Genomic DNA, 19,840 nt, shown 5'->3' with positions numbered 1-19,840 from the left:
GTCTTAAGTACGCAGTGGACGACGGCTATGCGAACAATCAACTGAAGATACAGCAGCTGTCTCTAATTCCGGCTGCGGCTATTTTCAGGTAAACCACGTCGGCTGTGGAAATACCATGCGCAGGAATCACCCAGAACTTTCCAATCAAGCGTCCTTAGTGACCCTTGTTGCCGGCTGCTGTTGCTCTTAGCAGCAGCACACAAGTATTTAGGAGATCCGGGAAAATATGTTTCTCGGGGCATTCTTTCGATCGTCTTACTGGCGGGTTCGCTGTTTCTTTTTAAAGATTCCGTAGTCATGAGCACCACTCATAACATACTCATCGCTGCGGCTCACCGCTGAAACCTTTCTAGAGGAGGGCACGAAATACAGGCGGAAAGATTAATTCGACCGCAATGGCGTCCCTTCCAGAGGCTCCAAAATTGAAAATACGCCTGTGTGTATCGAACAGGGAGCGCTCGCAGTGGTTCATATTATCCTGGAGCCTTCTGCTGCGGCGTGCTTTGGTCATAACCATAGCAAAGCTTTTCAACGCAAAACCGAATGGGCGCAAAGGGGGGAAGCAAGCACTTGCCTCTGTCATTGAAAATGACCGGAACGCGTATATTTTGACGGGATGCGCATACAGTCAGGCTGGATCGCTCAGCTATATGTAGTGAGTTAGGGCACCTTATTTAGCTGCTGCGTCGTATCCGCAGTGTTGAAGGTGACGTCTTTCGAGCACCACTTTAAAAACTATGTTGCTATGTGGCGTAAAATGAAGTAGTGCTTCATTTTTATTCTGAATAAATTCGTAAGTTGCTCGCATGAGACGACTACTGATTTCTTAATAGCTGGCATTTCTACAGGAAAAAGTAATAAGACTCAGGTAAACTAATTTACTTGCCGCGCGTAGGCTCTCTTACTGTTAGTGTTAAATACTTCATTTTGTACATCTGCCGTCATACTTTATGGAACGCAACTTTGACAGCAAACTGATTTTCATCCAAAGATAGCTGCTTGAGATTTCATGTTGAAATGCTTAATTCACGCAATCAGAATTAGGCTGCATATTTATTTCAGGATTCATGCAAAAACAGTGATGAAAATAAGATTTTCGTTAACTGTGCGTTCCATAAACTATTGGCGGCCGGTGCACAAAAGCGCGAACTACTGTTCTGAACGTGTCAGCGCGAACAATGCACAGAAGCAAACTTCTGTCGAAATAAATTTTTATCCTGTTATTCCGGTTCACTCTCGCGCTTTCCCCTCCCTCCCCTTTCTGCTGCCGTCTCCTTCCGGACGAAAAATAAGTCAGATAATTCTGAAGAAACTTGGCACCGCCATAACGGACAGGGACAAAGGAAAGCGGTTACAGGACAACGTCAGAGAAAATATACGCAGCTCGCAAAAAACTACACAAAATGATCTTTTTTTTATATAATTTAGTGCGGATGTAAATGCGATATTGATTATTTATTTGTTGACCTTTCTAATTACGTCTCCCCTTTTTGTATCTATTTCTTTTTAGGGATATGACCTTCTGACATGCACCAAAGGCAGTCTAATGCATGACATAAAACTCGTTAATTCAGCGCCGGCCCCGTGTCTATGCGCTTTTTTACCCCTGATTTTTTTCGCGATGCCGAGCCTGTTCGCGTATATGAAACTACTAGCCGAGACGAAAGTTGTATTTAAATGAATTACGCGCATTTTGTGGACATGAAGACTTAACCGTATTGGACGTTAAAGTGAGGTGAAGCGTTGTTAAGGCTTTGTCGGCTCGCTGACCTTAACAGCGTATACTGAGGGGCCAGTTGGTCAGACATTATGTTTCTGACAGGTTTCTCATTGTTCATTTTCATTCAGTTGTGAGTGTAGCACTCGTCCTGTCCTCGCATTTGTTTGTCATGTCAAAACGTTGAGTTTTTCGTTGAACATAATTGTTGACCTTACCCAAGGTTTCCTTGTATTCCAGGCAGAAGCAGAAAATTCTCGCGTTGCCGTCGTACTTCGGACTGAACCACTGGACGTACGCTTGGTGGGATGAGCATTGTTTACAGATGGGCGGCTCAGGCCGGGATGGTTTCTCTGTGAACGAAACGAATTAAAGGAGGGATGTAGAATCGCGGTGAGAACACCAGGAGTGGGCCTGCGAGACACGCTGTTTATTCGGGGTATGCGTTAAGAAACTACAAGCTTTCACCTCGCTCATGGGCTTTGGAATTACTTTCCTCATTTCACGGCATATGGCGGGCGCTGGCATTGCGAGGCAGGATGAACGTTTTAAACATTGCAGACCTGGCTTGAAAGCCATTTACAGAAAACCAGCATTCCCGCACCATTCCTTGAAAGGGGCATTATGTAGTGCGCACAAGCAAAGTTGCCGAAGAAAAAATAACGTTCCAAGGATATGCGCACGCTGTTATGAGTGCTAGGCTCATAGGCTGTGGAAATTACATGCACATGTACAGCGATTTAAAGCCACGTGACAAAGATGTAATAGTTGCTTCTCGTTCAAAGTGTTATTTAGGCGATGAGTTACGCGATAATCGATATGCGGCATAAACGAATTGTTAGTTGTGGTGCGAATGGAGTGTGAAATGCAAAGGGAGGACGCTTTTGATTGCAAATGTGCGAGGTATAAGCAAGAACATTGATTAGAACCGGAAAGCCGATCACAAGAATTACACTAACCGCCAATCTTTAGCCTAGCATGGCACAGGGCAACACCATGGCTATTCCTAGCGGCGCACTTGAACAGGCCCACGTCGTACGCTTTTCCAGGCTTCAGTCGAAGTTCAGACCTTCCGTCAGCGTCTTGCGTGATCTAAGGAGATAATGAAAAATAAATTCACAGGACACGCAATTATGAAATGAATAAGACACAAAAGTTAGGAAACACGGTCTTTATTCTTGATAAATAAGGCAGTTATGCCACATCATGCGATGCGAAGTCGCTGGTTGAAGTTTCCAACAATAAGAGGTTGTTTATAAAAGCAGATTTTTTTTTTTTTCACAGACTTGGGATGAAAAATTTGCTGTTTACTTTTTCAGTGCGTCTTATTTTGTTTATCGCTGAAGATACAGGGTCTTTTAGTTTTCTTTACCCTGAGGCGAGCTATCCTGTTTGCTGCATTCGACTTGTTTTCTCTCGAATTATAGTAACCACGCTCGCGAACTTCGACGAAGTTCAAGGTTGTCCGATGCGATGTACGCGAGTTATCTGGAAAGTTGTGTGTTACGGCAGAATTGCGCGCAGCCAGGAGCCGTAGATATCCCGGCCAACGAATGCTGAATACCAGCCTTGCGCACCGCTGTTACTGCCGCCGAGCTTTTTAAAGCGGAAGCTCTACTCCAACCATGCAAAACCTCAAGGTCATGTCGCTCCGAAGAATGACCTTCAAGCGGCGAAGCGGTAATGTGGCTGTGACGTCATAACATGTGACTCGCGGCGAGTTCGCTCACCTTTGCAACTACATTGAACAATGTGATTCAATGCTCACCTCGCATTTTCGCTGAACCGCGTGACTTGCCGTTCATCTGATACGATAATAAAAAGCGCGAAGCGCTGCTTGACGTTCGCAGGTAGCCTTATGGAGGACTCGCGCGCTGAAACCACGGCTGTGTATCGTAGACGGCTGATTGAATCTGACGATTCTTATGATCAAGGACGTCGACAGGGCGCGTTGGCGAAGGATAGAGCGAAGAAACGTGCCAAGATTGAAGCAGAAACCGAAGAAGAACGAGAGACTCGTCCGGAGAAGCAGGGGCAGCAGCGGCGTGAACAACGACAGAGGAAGCTGGTAGCGGATGCTGCCATTGCATCCGCTTCGAGCTTCCGTTTTGTAAACTATGATCAGCCGATTTGAACCCCAGTCAATTTTTTCATAGGCACAGGCTCGTCATATGAAAACTGCGCTTTAAAACACGTCTCCATGCCTACTTGCTGGACTGCCATCACAACCACGTGAAACAGCATGTGACAAGCCGTATGACATCCAGAAATCCCCACGCACGAGGGATGTTATTTAGGAACGCGGTTACTTCGTGATTTTCGCGCGAATGGTACAGAAGAAAATTAGTGCTCGACAAATATATAACATAGTCTATAAGGACCAGATGGAGACAAGTACCGGGGATACTCACCTGAACCCTGCTGCTTTCAATTAGAATACTGTCGTTCCTAAACCAAGAATACTGCGGCGTTGGATTTCCAACTGCCAGGCACCTGAAGACCACCTCGTCATTTTCCTGGATAACGCAGTCCTCGATTTTTTCCCTGAAGAATGGCGCCATTCCTGCAAACGATAGAGGTGAGAAAGGAATGAATTCATGACAAATAGGCCCGTTTATGTTCGTGCGGCTCTTTCAGAAGCGTATTACTGCGAAGAAAGCAGCATCAAAAATGTAATTTTTTTTACTATTTATTTCTACGTTTTTCTTGAGTATCTGATCATTAATATGTACTCTGTCAGTCGGTATACGTCGTTCGCACGATATTTTCGCGGTGTTCAGTGTTGCGGTTTACAGGTATCTCTTCGTCAGTTTAAGGCCCCAGTTAAGCCTGAGGCAATTGTGTTCCGTTATTGGGGTCCAAACACAGTATCATTTGATGAAAAGTTTTTAGAGGCAGATTAAGATCTGTCATGACCGTCTGGCATACACCTCCGTAACACTTAGTGCTGGAATAAAGCGGGCGTGGCCACAGGCTTCAAGGAAAAGTTGACCGCGGGCAGAGACCCACCGATGCTTTTCTCCCTGGATGTCTTGTCCTTCCAGGCTTCGTGCTTAAGGTGCTCCATCTGGTGGTGGGCGTAGCCCAGGCTGCCGACTTCTCGCTGCAACCTCAGTGGCAGGGTTCGCGTGCCAAGACCTTTCTTCTCGTCGTCGATCTCTTCGTCCATGACGTCCACGAACTTCCTGCGCTCTCGGACGACGACTTGCGGGTACACGTTTCTTGTTCCGCGCTCGTTGATCTGCACGCATCAGACGGGAGTGGCATTTTTTTTTTATTCTGCTGTGAAATAATTAATACGTTTAACCGGGAAGAGAGAGTTATTTGCAAAATGCCTGCAGTATGACTCCGCGTTCTGCGACGTTAAAATAGCAACGTTGCACCCGATCTTAGATTACCAACGCTTGGCCCAGCAGGAGTTTCATCACCGGACATGTCTTTCCTTTTTTTTATTCCTCTCTGGCTCGGAAAATTCTCGGAGAATTAACGGTAATGTGTTTGCCCACACTGCCACGCATTCAGTGCTGAATTCTGGAGCACAGACGCCTTAACGATTGATTGCTGCAGCCTAATTTGGTTCTAAGGACGGGTTGCTTAACGTGAAAGAAAAAGCTTGGTGTTCGGCAGTTTTTTAAATTTTGCTTCCGCCGACACGTAGACCGCCGCAAATGGAGCTCGGATATCCCGCTCCCCGCTGCAGAGAGCCTTAGTCGCGCAAATACGGAGGAATATCTAAGAAACATGCACGCGGGCCAATGTTACATAAGAAAGATGACATTGAACGGGACAGTGAAACTGCAGTTTTGTGAGAAAAAAGGGCGAAGGGAACCTGAAAAGTAGTAAATCTAGCCGAGCTTGTTGAAAGTGCATGTTCAATGCTGTATAGAATAGCACTTAATGCAAAAAATTTAAAACCAGCATTTTTGAACATTATGCGACATATGAGATCCACATTTACCTATTCATGCAAAATTTGCTGCAACTTGCCGAAGAAAGTAAGGATATCGTTTTTCAAAGCAGGATTTTGCCTCAGTAAGCTGCCGCAATAGCTAAAAAAACGATAACAGCAAAATAGAAGAAAATCACTGGTTTTTGCTGAGAACAGACCGAGGAATAGCCTGAACAAAATACAAAAATCTCGCAAGAAAAAGCCGAAGGTAAAGGTAAGGTCTGAAGACATCTTTTAACATTAATCTAATACAAGCTCTGTAGTTTAAAGCAGTCACAAAAAAGTATGAAACCGTGTAACTTAAAACACTTACGTCGAATCCACCCCAGTGCCTTTCGCGGAGACTGGCCGCGAGACTTGGGCTTCGTGATGCGCCGACCCTCAGGTACTGGCGAATTCTCAGCGGGAAGTCGACGTCTCGGAGCTGAAGCAGGTACGTATCGGGTCCGCTCTGGTAGCTGCATGATTGAAGTGTAGAACAGTGCGTAAAAAGGTGACGTGTATGAAGCAAAGTGCATTCAAGCAATTCTGGTCAAGTGCTTTTGTGACGTTGCTCCAGCACTCCGAGCTGCCTCTAGAGGAGCAGCTGGAATTGTTGAGACTGACATACTACCACTAAAGATGAGCGTCAAAGTTCTGACCCTCTAGTTCAAATTCAAGTTGTTTATTTACATCATAGATGTGGGTCTGTTCGGATAAAAAGTGATCGGAGGTACTTGACGGACCTCCGGATACCCCTTTACATAGCACACAGCCACACAGCAGGAAAATGAGACACAGGTCATTGCAAATATCAAACAATCGGCTAACATTTACACTTTCTACACGCATGAATTATATACATACAGCATATTTAGATATGAACTGAAAGAAAAAAACATCCTAACAACGTTTTCCTTTTATGTTAAAGTGGCTCGGATAACGCACAAGTTGTTTTTTGTAATACCAATATTCATAGACTGCAGTTGGTTTAGCAAGTGGGGCACGTTGAAACGCAACATCTGTTTTCCGTATTTAGGGCGGCAAAAATAATAAACAATTTCCCTGTATTCCGGAGGATATAAGCCGGCATAGTTCGTGTGAGAGAAGTTAAGTCTAGAAACCCTCGATTATCATATTTCAGATCTTTTTTTTGCACCCGGCTGCTAAATAACATTCGTAGAAGCTATGAACTCGTATAATCTGGTAGTGTGAAAATAGGTGATCGGTAGGAGCATGGTAATCAACACTGGCTACACAACGAACAGCTTTTTTTTTTGTAACCTGTAGATTTTATGCATATTTGTTTCTGTTGTTTGCCCCGAAGCAAAAAATAGTAGTTTAAACGGGACAAAAAAATGGAGTCATATATCTTTAATTTGACTGAGACAGGAAGGAAGTATCGGGGTTTAGCAAGAATGGCAACGCACTTAGATGAGCGACAACAGATTCGACTTGAGGGTTCCAGCTCATGTGATTGTGGAAAAGTATTCCTTGTGTTTTTATCATCTCTTTGAATTCTGCGGTGGTGTTCCCAATCTTTATGTCGAAGATCTGGATAATTATTAATTGTCTTGCGTGAAAAAGAGCTCCTTTAGTTGTTTTTTTTTCGGTATTTAAAAGTAGTGCATCGTTTTCACTCCACGTTTTGAATCCATTCAGTGCGTCATTTATAATTGGAAAAAGAAGTTGAAAGGAGGTGCCTTGAAAAAATAAACTTGTATCATCTGCATATATAACGTATTTTGGCTTTTCATGAATTGTAACCATATCATTTATATGCCATATCAAAATAAGAGGCCCTAATATGCTACCTTGCGGTACACCGATAGAAATTGCTTGAAATGTTGATAGATGGGAGCCTATTTGAACTTTCGGAAACGAATGTTGGAGGAAAGACTTTATGAGGTGCAGGGGTGTTCCGCGTATTCTGTACAATTCCAGTTTCTGCAATAAAACAGCATGATGGAGTCGGCCGAAAGCCTTTGAAAAGTCTGCAAAGACTCGGATACAAATTTCACGATTTTCGATTGCATCTATTATGATTAATTTTTGCGTTAATAACGCCATTTCGGTTGATTTGCCGTGGATAAAGCCATGCTGGGAAGGGAAAGAAGATTGAAGTTCAAGCAAAAAATAATTATTCTTTTGTAGGTGATTTTCTGTAATCCTTTTGAAAAGGCCGGTAGGATTCAGAATTGCCGATAATTAGACATTGTTTTTACCTCCCGTTTTGTAGACAACAATAACCGGTGATGCTTGCATTAACTTCGGAACCAGTGGATAAAGCGAGGTTGTAAATATGGGTGAAAATGAAAGCTATGCAATCAATTAGGTATTTTATCGGTATAATTTCAATGTTATCTATATCACGAGATCTGCTATTATTTAAGAAGGCAAAAACACTGCAAACTGCATTTTCATCAGTAGGATCTAAAAAAAAGAAATACTATGATCATTGGCTTTTGTATTGGGTTTTAAAGTGATTGGGGGTGTATTTTGTGAAACAACAGCATTAAAAGAAGTTTTTGAACTTTTCTACAAGCTCAGTTCTTTCTAATTTGCGACCTTCAAGAGTAAGATTAGTAACATGATGCGCGATCAAGTAGTTTGTTGATTTTTATCCAGGTTTGAGCGCTTCCATTGCAATTTCAGATCCTAAACACGTTACGCAGATATTATTCTTTAATTTATTATGTACGTAATTAATTTATTGCGATGCTCTTTGAAATTTTGTGATCAACCAGCGGCTTGGTTTTCGGAAATTTCTTGATTAACTTGTTTCTTGAATAATTTCTTTTTAATCATATTTAGAGATTCATGGTTCATCCAAGGTTTACGGTTCCTTCTTGATTTTTTAATCAGCTTTTCTTTAAAATGTTCATGATGTAATGACTTAAATAGAGCAATGAATAGTTTATATGCGTCATCTGCTGTGTCGGAAGAAAATGAATCACTCCAAATTACATTTATAATACTTGAATGAAACGCTTCAAAAGTAACGGGTGTGATGCACTGGGTTGTTTTCACGGTAGATACGTCAGTTTATTTTTGATGCCTTGCATAAGTGCATAAATTGGGTAGTGATCACTAATATCACAACATAAAGCTCCTGACAAAACGTGATTACTATTAATATTGGTTACAAAGATGTGTAGCAGTTTCTATTAAAACGCGGGTTGCATTTTGGGTTTTGGCCACTGGATTCCATCGTTGGTATAGAAGCGTCATTTGAACGGGAAATGACTTCAGTAAGTCAATATTAAGATCTCCGCCGAGAAGGTCATGCTCATTGACATAATTCAGCAAGTGGTTAATTGACCGATAAAAGCATCAAAAGAAGAATCCGGTGGTCTATACATGACTGAAAATACTTGTCTTTGCAACATAACTATTAAACACTCTACATTATCATGTCTGAAAGAAAATTCAGGTTTAATATCGCAGCTAAGAGCACTAGTATTGCCACAGAGTACGCCCATACCTGCATATTAGCAACCAAGGCAGAAAGGCTATAAAAAACGAAGGACGCACCTGCTCTCGGAAGAGATGTCCATGCGGTCGTTGGGGCCCTTCCCGGGTCCCTCGATGGGCGCAGACTTGACCTTCGAACGGGAGATCTCTCGGTCGGGACTCATTGGCGGCGTGTAAACCTCATCAGGCGGGTATATCATCTTGCTCGGGTGCGTGAAGCATGATTCCATCGGCCTTCTTCTGTACGTGTTCCGGCAGGATGCGTTGGCGTACTGCAGTAAGCAAGGAAGCACACAGTTGTAAGTCGACGACTCCGCTGATGGACGTCAGTCGGGGAAGCCAGGAAATTTACGCTTAGAAAAAGGCGGTGACAACACGCGAAGAGCTATACAACTATGCAGTAGCAGAATACAGACTTTGTGGGTGCAGGATGGAAGAATGAAAAAAAAAATGGAATGTGAAAACTACGCGAAAAAAGTGCAGACATAAATCATAAGGCATATTTTAATTAGGAGCTTTTTCGTAACTAAACGTCACCGCACACTAACAAGAAATAGCTTCACTGTATGCCAGAAACTGCAGCTCACCCAATTTCTCCAGTGCCTCTGGTATTCTCTCAGCCTGTCAATGTTGGACAGGCCTTCGCCCCTGTCTGGACGCTCCGTTATCTGTGAAAATGAAAATTGTGGAGTTAACCAACAGGGGTCTCAATATGCTTTTGCTAGTTCGTCTCCATGTCCTTAAGGTTTGAGAACGTCAGTGACACATTTCACAGTCGCGTGCACCCACCTTAAGCCATGGGTGCTCAAGAGCTGTCTTCACATCCATTCTTTCACTGCAATAAAATAACGAAAAATGAAATGCGTTTCTTAGGATATATTTCTTGCACTGAGCACATGCACGACGCATAGATAATAAAACACAGCTTGCTGAAGTCACAAGACAGAAGGCACCGGAGTTAAAGATCCTTGATCGTCGGAGTTAATTACACTTCTGCGTTGATTTTGTTAGTGATAAAAACAGAGCCAGAAATGCTGTACTAAACATACCTTGGTTCAAATACTAACAACTTGGAAATGAAGTCGCGTGCCTCGTCAGAAACCTTAGCAAAGCCATCGTGTAGGAAGTTAATTTTGCCATCCTGAACATTCCTCAGAGTTTCCCTGTCGTTGAGTCCAAGGAATGGTGAAATTCCACTCAGCCTGGAATAAAAGAAAAAGAAATATCAAGATCGGCAAAATCAGACTGCTTTCCAAGTTTCTGTCATGTGTGGCATTTTTAATGAATTAAACATCATGTTTCCTCTTGAGAAAGGGAAAGGTTGCTTTGCAGCTCACTGAGAAATAAACATGACGACAAAACAATAATGCGGCCTTGCGCACGATAGACTTCAACAGCTAGCGCTATTTTATGTAAAATGGCGACGCACAATGTCCTGCGTAGGGAGTAGACATCTCTTGTGATGGCTAAGGCTGCCGCAGAATTTATAATTCAGTCTTGTTCGGTTAAATCTTTTGTCACGTTTGATATAAAGACACCCTGCATCTATGTCTAATATTATCAGCTTGAAATCGCAATGCAGGCATCATTGAAATCCAAGAACAAATCAGACGGGTCGAGGAAGAGCACACAGACGAAACAGCGCTAAACCAAATAGCCAAACAGTCTGCTAACATTTGCGCTCCGTGAGAATTTGCAAGCTGCATCCATTTGTGCTCATTTTATTTGCGGCAAGTTTGACTGCTGCTATATTCAAAGCTGTGTGCTATGAAACCTTACTCCGACGTTCTGATGTTTGCAGGCTTTTCTAGGCACATACAGAGTCGGTGAATCTCTATTCTTTTCATACACAAAGAAAACTTTGCGGGAAAGCAGCCTTGGCCAATTCTTCATCAGCAAGCCGAATTGGGTTATTTTTCGCTGATATTTACTGGGACACCGATGACAAAAAAAGCTGCCCTGAATTGATAGATTAACACATTTTGACGAGAAAAACGCTACTTATAGTGCAAAGGGAGCTTTTATAAGCAAGAAAAAAAAAGAACTACACAAGTCACCATCACTGAAAGATTTCGCAAGTCAACTGCGGTGCTTGGACACAGTTTTCGGGGCGCAGGTCCCGGAGGCTGGGCAACATCGCTTTTCGCTTCAAAACAACGGCTACGGAGTCCGTTTCGGTGTGGACGTCGCGAGTTTGAACCAAGTGGCGGGAATATTGTTCAATGTAGTTTTCTCAGCAGTAAATGAGTTTTTTTGCTGCCAGAAAAACATGAACATAGCCCGCAACATTTCTTTTTTTGTGAGTATTCTGTGCTGTAAGCCAAGGAATACGACTGACTAGCTTGTAAACAACGATTTGTTATGTCTTTTTTATGAGTATATCAAATCGTGACATTCGTATTCACGACCTTTTAAGCAGGGCGCTCCGACAGAGAGGCACTGAAGAGGACTTGCTAGTACTCACAGAATGTATGAGATGACTCCAACGCTCCTGGAAACGAAAAAAACAAACAAACAAATGGTGTTGGCCATACGTGAGCAGGTAACGGTGACGCATAAATATTTCACAGTGTTTACATTGGGGAGATAACGTACCACATATCAGAAGCAAGGCTAGCTGGCTTCTTATTAGCTATCTCGGGAGCTACGAACTCGGGATGTCCGTATTCCTGAATGACTACTTTTCCTCTTGGAAGCCTCGTGGAGAGTGAAAAGTCGCCAATCTTGATGTCGTCGCTGTTCTCGCGAGCCACGAGAGCGTCGCCTAGCTAAAAAGAAAAAATGAGAATGCAAGATTATTACCAAGCACCGTATTCATCTATAATTCATGGCACGCCAACAAAAGTAGAGAATGTCGACCTGACGTTTGCTGCAGCGCTAAGAACTTATAATTGAAGTTACATCAAAAATGAAATGCCAGAAAAACTGGCGCTCAATGAAATGTAAGAGACGAAAACTCCGTTTTTATTCATTTATTTATTTATTCATTCTTTATACCATTATAGCACGAGCATTACATATCTTAAATTGCTTTCAGTCATACAGCCACTCGAGCTGCGCCGCCGCATAGTCAGTCTTTTATTATTTCACAAGTTTCTTTACAGCCATCTACGAACTGCATCCTATATGGTCCCTCCGGCACGCATATCTTACCGCACTCTCCATCAACTCCAGATCAGCCGTCCACGTGCACGCAACGTCACTTTCGCTGCCTCATTTTTTTCTCGCACCACCGCGGACTGGAATAGCCTTCCCGCTGACATTGCAACAATAACCCGTCACGCGAACTTCGCGCGCAGAGCTTACAGCTATTTGTCATAATCATAACGCATGATTACTTTCTGTCTCACCAAACGTTGTACCCACCCCTTATATAATGTCCCTAAAAAGGGTTCTTTAAGGAATTCTATTCGACAAACTAGGCCCTGTTATGATCAAGCACATGTTACGAATTAGATGGCAGCAAAGAAGGGTAATGAATTTTGCTGAGCGTCACAATTTCAGCTGGACACTTTTCATAGGCCACGGAAACAAGACCTCACAAGATTCGCAATAGTGCTTGCAGCGCGATGCAGCCAAAAAACAAAGGAAACTGGTCACTGCGCGAATTCTTATGTCAGACAAAAAAACTGCATGGGTTCAAGCTTTACTCCTTTGGGCATGGCAGCAGCGCCATATTTGGCTGACAGATACGCATGGGGCTTGTTTACGCCGGCGATGCGCTCAGAAACTGCGGCATTCCTCTCTACTGCACTAACAGCGACATTAAAAACTCCCTCTCACACGGTTATGCCGGTTTAACAGCACGTGCTAATAAAAATCTGGCTACTTACAGTGAGACCAAGGTGTGCAATGTTTTGGGCATGCATATAGTTGAGGCCTTCCAGGATCTGTTTTATGTAGTTTGCGATTTGATGTTCCGACACTCTGTCTTGGCTAATGATATTGTCCAGAAGTGGGCCACCACCGCAGCTGGAAACAACTGTCAAGGTAAAATCTATGCTAAACGCTCCAGGAAAGTGAATTGAGAGAATTGTATTTCAAGTTGGGCACAAAACTGAAAGAATTTCATCTGCAGACGTTCACATGCGGTAATGATTAGGTGCAGTTTGAACATTACCCGTCTAAAACTCCTGATATTAAACTTCAGAGATTTCGCATAGCGTGCAGCTGTTAGCATTTTAGAAAAGACGCGCTTACGAATACGCGTCTGATTTCCTCTAGACTGGTACCCTGACGCTAAGCAGGCTGGTAGACGCAGGCGTCGATGTCTATTTTCGACTTGTGAAGTGAGCTGGAAATAGTAGCTTTACCAATGAAAGGTGAAATGCGCCTCGGCCATTCCGTACTGCAGAATCTGACATCGAACTAGGGTAAATCATTCCTAACGATACAAAAGCCTGATAAGTTCATGCGACCTTAAAGCCTTTCACTCTCCTTTATAAGGCACCTACGACTCAGGGTGGTAAAAATAAAAAAATCAATTATTTATCTTCACATGGGCCTTGAAAATATCAGCATCGCATCTTATGCGCTAGAATAGTAGGTGAGCCATGTTTTTTTCCTACTTCCTAATTACAGAACGGGCTCGCAGCGTCTTCGGCGCTGTACTTAGCTACAGACACTGACGTGCACCTGAAGTTGACGAAGCCGAAAGCAAGGCAGAGAGAGCGACACTGGAAGCTCCGTACGTGTTGAGTGTTTGCAAACAACGCAACATCAAGGGGCTTCGCCTGTTAGGTAATAATTCCCATTTTGGTCTTTCCTCCCGCCTTTCAGTGATGTTCCATGTCCTAACCGAAAACTCCCTCAGTTGTACTTAACATTCCCTATTTCAGGTCCTTTTCCCCCGAACAGCTTGAAATCCCTTTTCGCCAAATTTAACGTTCATATTCCCTGAACAAGAGAAAATTTCTCGACTGCAACATCACTGATGTTTTTTCGCAGTATGAGTGTACGCCTTATGCAGGTTAAGCAGGTTTCCGGCCGAGAAGTTGACGCCGCTGCGTTTCTTCTCGCAATGATAGCAGCTGTCGTAGCTGCTCGGTCACGCTATCTGCGGCGGAATATTTCACCTGCCACGCCTTTCCACGTGCGTTGGAGACTTAGGCCTGGAGAGGTCTCGCGGTTAATTCTCATTAAACTAGAATGAGAAGGCAGCTGACAAACGCGGCGATATGACCTTCGTCGTGGACGCCGATCACGCTGGGAGCTAGCACATAGCTTTTGCAGCCAAATCTGCCTAGTAGCTTCACCGTCATCTTTACGTCTTAATGGCGGTGCACCCTTTACAGGAGGGTGAGGTAGACGAATGAAATTTTGGTGGGCTAGTTTGTCAAAAATAGTGAATAAAACTGCGCCATGGAAACGGGGACGATGTATGACTCGAGTGTGTGTGTGTCTTTACATGGGTATCGTTTCGCCCACATTTTCATCGCGCAGTTTTACTACTCTGCAGCGAGGAAGAAGAGGGCGCGGAAAAATGCCGAGGCTAAGAAAACTTTCTTTGCAGACAAAGTAATTGAAAATCCTGGGAAACGTGGAGCTACGCGACTCGCTGTGACTATGAGAATGAATATGCTCAGTGCGCTTGGCCTGTTCCGTTGAGCGCGAAGAGCTCACAGGAAAGCCGCTGGGTACCTCTACAAAAACTGGCGAGATGAGTTAACGCAAAACCTGGTGCCTTTCTTCTCGAGGTCTGAACTTGTAAGCTTACGAGTGATAGGCATTTTCAATGACGAAAATGTATGCTGAACTTTCACGCTTCGGAATGCGGGAAATGGTATACACGGCAGCCTCCTCGCTAATAAAGCAATTAATCAAAGCAGCAATCAAGCTTCTACAAGTTCAGTACCCTACTTATTGACGTTTCCTCCAGATACCTTTGTTTAAAATGAACTGAGCAGCGCAAAGGATACAAATCAGTGATCAGTGACATGGAATTCTTTGTTTCAAATGCGTCCCAGAGCCGAAGAAGTCGAGGGTGGCAAAGCTGGTTCATCATATCCAGCTCAGACTTCATCCAGTCCTTGAATTGACCTCTTCCATGCATGGTTTTAGCACCAAAACTTCTGCCTGTTGAACGCTCCACGGCGTGATACGTAACACCTTGTGTACCCCTGTAGAAAAAAAGAACGAGTTTTAGCTGAGCTTAAAATGTAATCGGGCGGGTACACAAACAATGGCAGCAAAATAAGCCATCGCTTACCTTCCAAGCTCATCACCAAGGTTGTAGTAGTCCTCGAGATGCGTTGATTTAGGCCTGATAATCTTTGGTTGGCGATACGTCCTCCAGTCAAACTCGGATTCGGATTCTGGAGGGCAACCAAAAGATCGCATTTTCTCTCATAAACAGGAGGGAATTTTAGGCAGACACCCAAAGCATACATGACAAGGCTTCACCACAGCCGTACTGTTGTAGCAAGTTTATAGCAGTCGCGCTGACGCAATAATATGCTTTCGCCATATTACATGAGAAAAAAACATACTGCAAAAGTGTTCAGCGACGCGCGCACACGCAAGTAGGCTGCCAATGACTGGAGACCCAATGGGCCAGAACATATGCAACTCATTCAAATGGGACTTTGGAAATCATTGCTGTGACAATAGGAGCAAGCGTTTTCCTTGATGCATTGACCATGTTTATCTGTGGTAGCGTATTGTCCCCGAAGTTAATGTTAAATACTATGTCGTCGGAGCAGCTGTTTCTCTCCGCTTATTGCACAACTGCTTTGGCTGGTCTAGACTGGCCGTACTGTGCACTTTAAATCTGTGCCTCGTAAATGTTCCGAACAAGTTATGCTTTCTTCCACAGTAGTGGATATGTAAAGAAGAGATAAGTTAGCCCTGTGACCGAGGTCATAATTACCGCTCAGTCTGTTATAATTATCATCCAGCAAGACAAAAGTATATTGCGCTTCGGGGAGGGGGCTGTAAGATAGAAATTGAGAAAGAAGGGTGTCTAGAAGGTACTCTCCCTGTGAATGTGGCGCTAAAACTTTGCTGGAAGGAGGCAAGGGTAATGAGGACAGCGTCTAAAAATGCAGTCTCAAGTTTGGGAAGGACAGGGGGCCAGCCGGGCGAAAAACATGCATGTCATTTGTTTCAGTCTCTTATTTAGGTGGTATAATTACATTTTAAAAATAATGTTTCCCTCCAGTTATGGTCGGCTGTCAGGCTACACCCCCTGCAGAGCTATCGCTAATCGCTGCGGCCGCAGATGGCGACTGGCATAACGCGTGGTTCTTGTAAGAGTACTGAAAGGATCGCAATACCGCGCACGCGATGAACGTTAGCCTCTTACCTTCAATGCTCAGCATAGCCGAGCAGGAGGCCGTGCCAGCAATGTTGGACGCGGAGCAAGAGTAGAGGCCAGCATCGGCTGCTATGGAGCCGTTCAGCGCCAGGATGCAGATGTCAGGCGCCTCCCAGATGATGTTAACGCGGGAGGTGTTGCAGATGGGTTGCCAGTCCTTGAACCATTTTATCTTTGGGTAAGGCTTACCGATGACGCGGCACTGAAGCTCGCCACCGCGACGGAGCATAATAGTTGTTGGCTCCAGTCGTTTAGTGAATACTGGCTCCTCTGTAAATAGGACAAGTTGGTTCATGCATGTCAAGGTGAGAACGCCAGGAGCGTACTCGCATGTGCCTTTTACGCGTTACTGTCAAAGAATGAAGTTCTTACAGGCACGCAAGACAAAGACGCACTATGCGCGCACTCTTCGGAAAGGCCTCTCATGACATGCGAGTTGAAACAGCGACTGAATACATCTCCCCCAAGCAGGTGGTGTGCGCACACGGAAGCCAGTGCAGTGATTAGAAACGGGAAGGAATTTTCGCAAGATTGGAGCTGACAACTGCCGATATTACATTCCGAGCAGCTCGTCTTGCGGGTCAGAAAGCCTGCAAGTTTGCTTACCGGGCAAGAAATTAATCAGCCCTTTATCCTTTTCCTGGCATCACAAGGTGCTCACAGCGTTAAGGGAAAAGGCAGTGGTATCAATGGGAGCATGTGCTCACAACCGTGCCCAAATTTACGCACACGAACATACACATACACATACGAGAAAAAAAAAAAGAAGCGTGGAATGAAATTTGGAGGCTAAATTTCTCGCAGAACTACTTCACTCCCAAAGATTACCTCTATAGTCTTCGATTATCAGGAGTGCCTGCGCGGTTGACCGATCGGAATGAATTGTTCAGCCAGTAGTGGTTATAGATGCGAATTGAGGTAGCGCAGGTGTGCTTGTTCTTACCTGCGAGTTCGACGTATATGGTTTTTGTGGCTTGTCCGTGCTCATTGACAGCAGTGCAAGTGTAGGCGCCGACGTTATCCTCTGTCATGCGAGAAATAAACAGCGTAACCTGGCCGTTGCGGTCCTGCATGCTGTTGTATCGTCCACCCATTTCCACCTAGAACAGCAGAACACAATGCGTATCAGCATACGCTGACACAAACGCCAATATCTAGTAAGCGAGAAGGGCGGGTTCATTTGGATATCGCATTATGATAAATTCTACCTGATATATGACAAGGCTAAGTTTTTATTCACATGCCTGATGACCCGCGCTGCTGAGCAAAACATTTATTCACTTGTGACACGGAGAGTTGGCTTCTAGACGATGCACACTGATGCATGAAATATCTGACCAGAATAAGAATTTAATTCAGCCAAAGAAAAAAAACTGTCACCTTGGTTCCCTTAAATGTCCAGGTAATTTCGGGCTGCGGGTTTCCGTACACCCAAAATTCAATGCTGACAGGATGACCACGTATTCCATACATGACGTCCTCTTCATGGCGGACGAATACAGGTGCCTCACCTGTAGAAAGAGAACAAAGTATGGCAATGAAATATTTTATTACCCTTTTCTTCACAAAGAGATACATACAGAGCAAACCGGTTGTTAAAAAGAGAAACGCAAATGCATTATTATCAGGACATTTAAAACAACATCGGTAGTACGTAGCAGCCTGATTAAACTGCCTTAAGGAAATCTCTGAAAAATAAATACACGGAAATTTTCCGTGAAGGATGGAACTGCGGGCCACACCGGGTGACGGAATTCTGTGCAGTGGACAGTCACTTCGTCTCCCTGTGACAACAGACAGGTATACTATCAGCTAACAGGTAGTCTATATTAGTCGACAACTGCAGCTCAGTGGCTATGGCGTCTGGATGTTTACCGCGAGATCGTGAGAGTTAGCGGACCACGACCGCCGCATAATAGAAACCTTCAGCATAGCGTACACCGCCTGGTATCACCGCTTACGCGGCCGCCAGCTGATAATGCACACGCGCAGATGGCGCACATACCGGCACCTGAACCGTTGGCTTCATCTGCGCATTGGCGGCTGGCGGCCGCTGTAAGGGGGGTGCGGTAGACGATATACGCTATGCTAGACCCCCTAATGTGTTGGGGTGAAATACAAAACCTTCCGTATATCGAGATTTCTGTGCATGTTGAAGAGCCAGGAATGAAAAATAATCTCCCCACACGGGGCCCCTCATTACCCCAGTGCATGCAACTCTGGAACGTGAAAAATACTACAAGTCAAAGTAGCCTTGATGACGCGTGGATTAATCAGTCTTGAAGAGTGGACGAAACTCTGAACTGGGGCCGTATTCTACAAGGTGTCCATTTTCCCTTGTCCATTTCGCGTCCATTCGGTCCTCTGTCATTGGTCACTCAGATATACCCGCGGCTTTCAAGCGCGTGCGGGAAGTGACCCGGCCATGACCCGGGAAGTGACCCGGTTGGCGGCTGGACCTCACCATTGTCTGCGTATTGCATCCAATTTCAGCCAATGGTGAGGTCTGGTTGTCAACCATCCAATGGTCACGTCGCTTCCCACACGCGCTTGAAAGCCGCGGGTATATCTCAGTGACCAATGACAGAGGACCGAATGGACGCGAAATGGACAACGGAAAGTGGACAGCCTATAGAATACGGCCCCCAGTGTGTCGCTACTGAAGGCCCCGGGGCGAAAATTTTCAGGAAGTCTCCATAGCGTTTCGCACTTGACCGACTGGAATGAAGGCTAGAAACGTACGTATAGCGACATTCACGTTTACCCAGTTGTGGTGCTCGCTTTGTACAGCTCACTAAAGCACCGATAAAGGCAGTACATCTCGTGGCTTTGGAGCAAATAGCAAGATTGTTGATCACCTGGAGTTGCTCCTTTTGGAGAGTGTAGAAATTCGGCCTCCGACGTGTAATAAAACAACAAGACAAAAGTAACAACAAAAAACAACACTTGCCCACTGGGCTACGCCTTGTATACGAGTATAGCACGCTGTTCCTACCCAAGCGATAATTTTTCCTAATCTGTCCTCAAACATGACTAGAAGGACTTAACTAAAGAACTGCAAACGGAAATCCATGTTCTTGTTAAAAGGCTGTTAGAAGCTTCGAGATAGCAATATACTGACTAATAGAACAACATGGAAGATATAAGGGTGATGATTTCGTCATGAGACGAACAGAATGAAGAAAAAAAAACAAATTTCTGAGTTCCCGCTTCGAGTTATTGATCAATTCGCTCCCGCTCTACCATAAGCTTGCCGCCTCGGTTAGCTCAGTTGGTAAAGCGACTGCTCCGGTGAAGCGGTGGTCCCGGGTTCGAACCCCGGACCAGGACGAATTTTTCTTTAACTACGAAGTTTCTGAGAAAGCTGTATAGCTTTCCTTTGTAGCCGTATGACTGCGCTCGGGTG

At 44.5% G+C, this 19,840-nt stretch overlaps 1 protein-coding gene across 6 annotated transcripts in view; it reads right to left on the bottom strand.

Annotated features, from left to right (window-relative positions):
• The window catches only part of Obsc (Obscurin), a 161,443-nt gene that overhangs the window by 10,161 nt on the left and 131,442 nt on the right, over nt 1-19,840 (bottom strand). For all 6 annotated transcript variants that reach the window (XM_089579582.1, XM_089579586.1, XM_089579587.1 and 3 more), the window contains 17 exons: nt 17,815-17,945; nt 17,378-17,534; nt 16,423-16,704; nt 15,328-15,433; nt 15,038-15,238; nt 12,953-13,091; nt 11,715-11,887; nt 11,584-11,610; nt 10,169-10,321; nt 9,909-9,954; nt 9,707-9,787; nt 9,180-9,391; nt 5,980-6,124; nt 4,727-4,958; nt 4,129-4,280; nt 2,677-2,809; nt 1,936-2,070 (listed from right to left, as the gene is read on the bottom strand). In XM_089579582.1, the coding sequence (XP_089435708.1) occupies nt 1,936-2,070; nt 2,677-2,809; nt 4,129-4,280; nt 4,727-4,958; nt 5,980-6,124; nt 9,180-9,391; nt 9,707-9,787; nt 9,909-9,954; nt 10,169-10,321; nt 11,584-11,610; nt 11,715-11,887; nt 12,953-13,091; nt 15,038-15,238; nt 15,328-15,433; nt 16,423-16,704; nt 17,378-17,534; nt 17,815-17,945 (2,505 nt within the window). The remainder of the gene's footprint in view (nt 1-1,935; nt 2,071-2,676; nt 2,810-4,128; nt 4,281-4,726; nt 4,959-5,979; nt 6,125-9,179; nt 9,392-9,706; nt 9,788-9,908; nt 9,955-10,168; nt 10,322-11,583; nt 11,611-11,714; nt 11,888-12,952; nt 13,092-15,037; nt 15,239-15,327; nt 15,434-16,422; nt 16,705-17,377; nt 17,535-17,814; nt 17,946-19,840) is intronic.

Source organism: Amblyomma mixtum, chromosome 3 (assembly GCF_055824585.1).
Source record: "Amblyomma mixtum isolate Tamu chromosome 3, ASM5582458v1, whole genome shotgun sequence".
Lineage (NCBI taxonomy): Eukaryota > Metazoa > Arthropoda > Arachnida > Ixodida > Ixodidae > Amblyomma > Amblyomma mixtum.
Note: the sequence above shows the minus strand (reverse complement) of the source record. Positions and strands in the feature narration are given on the sequence as shown.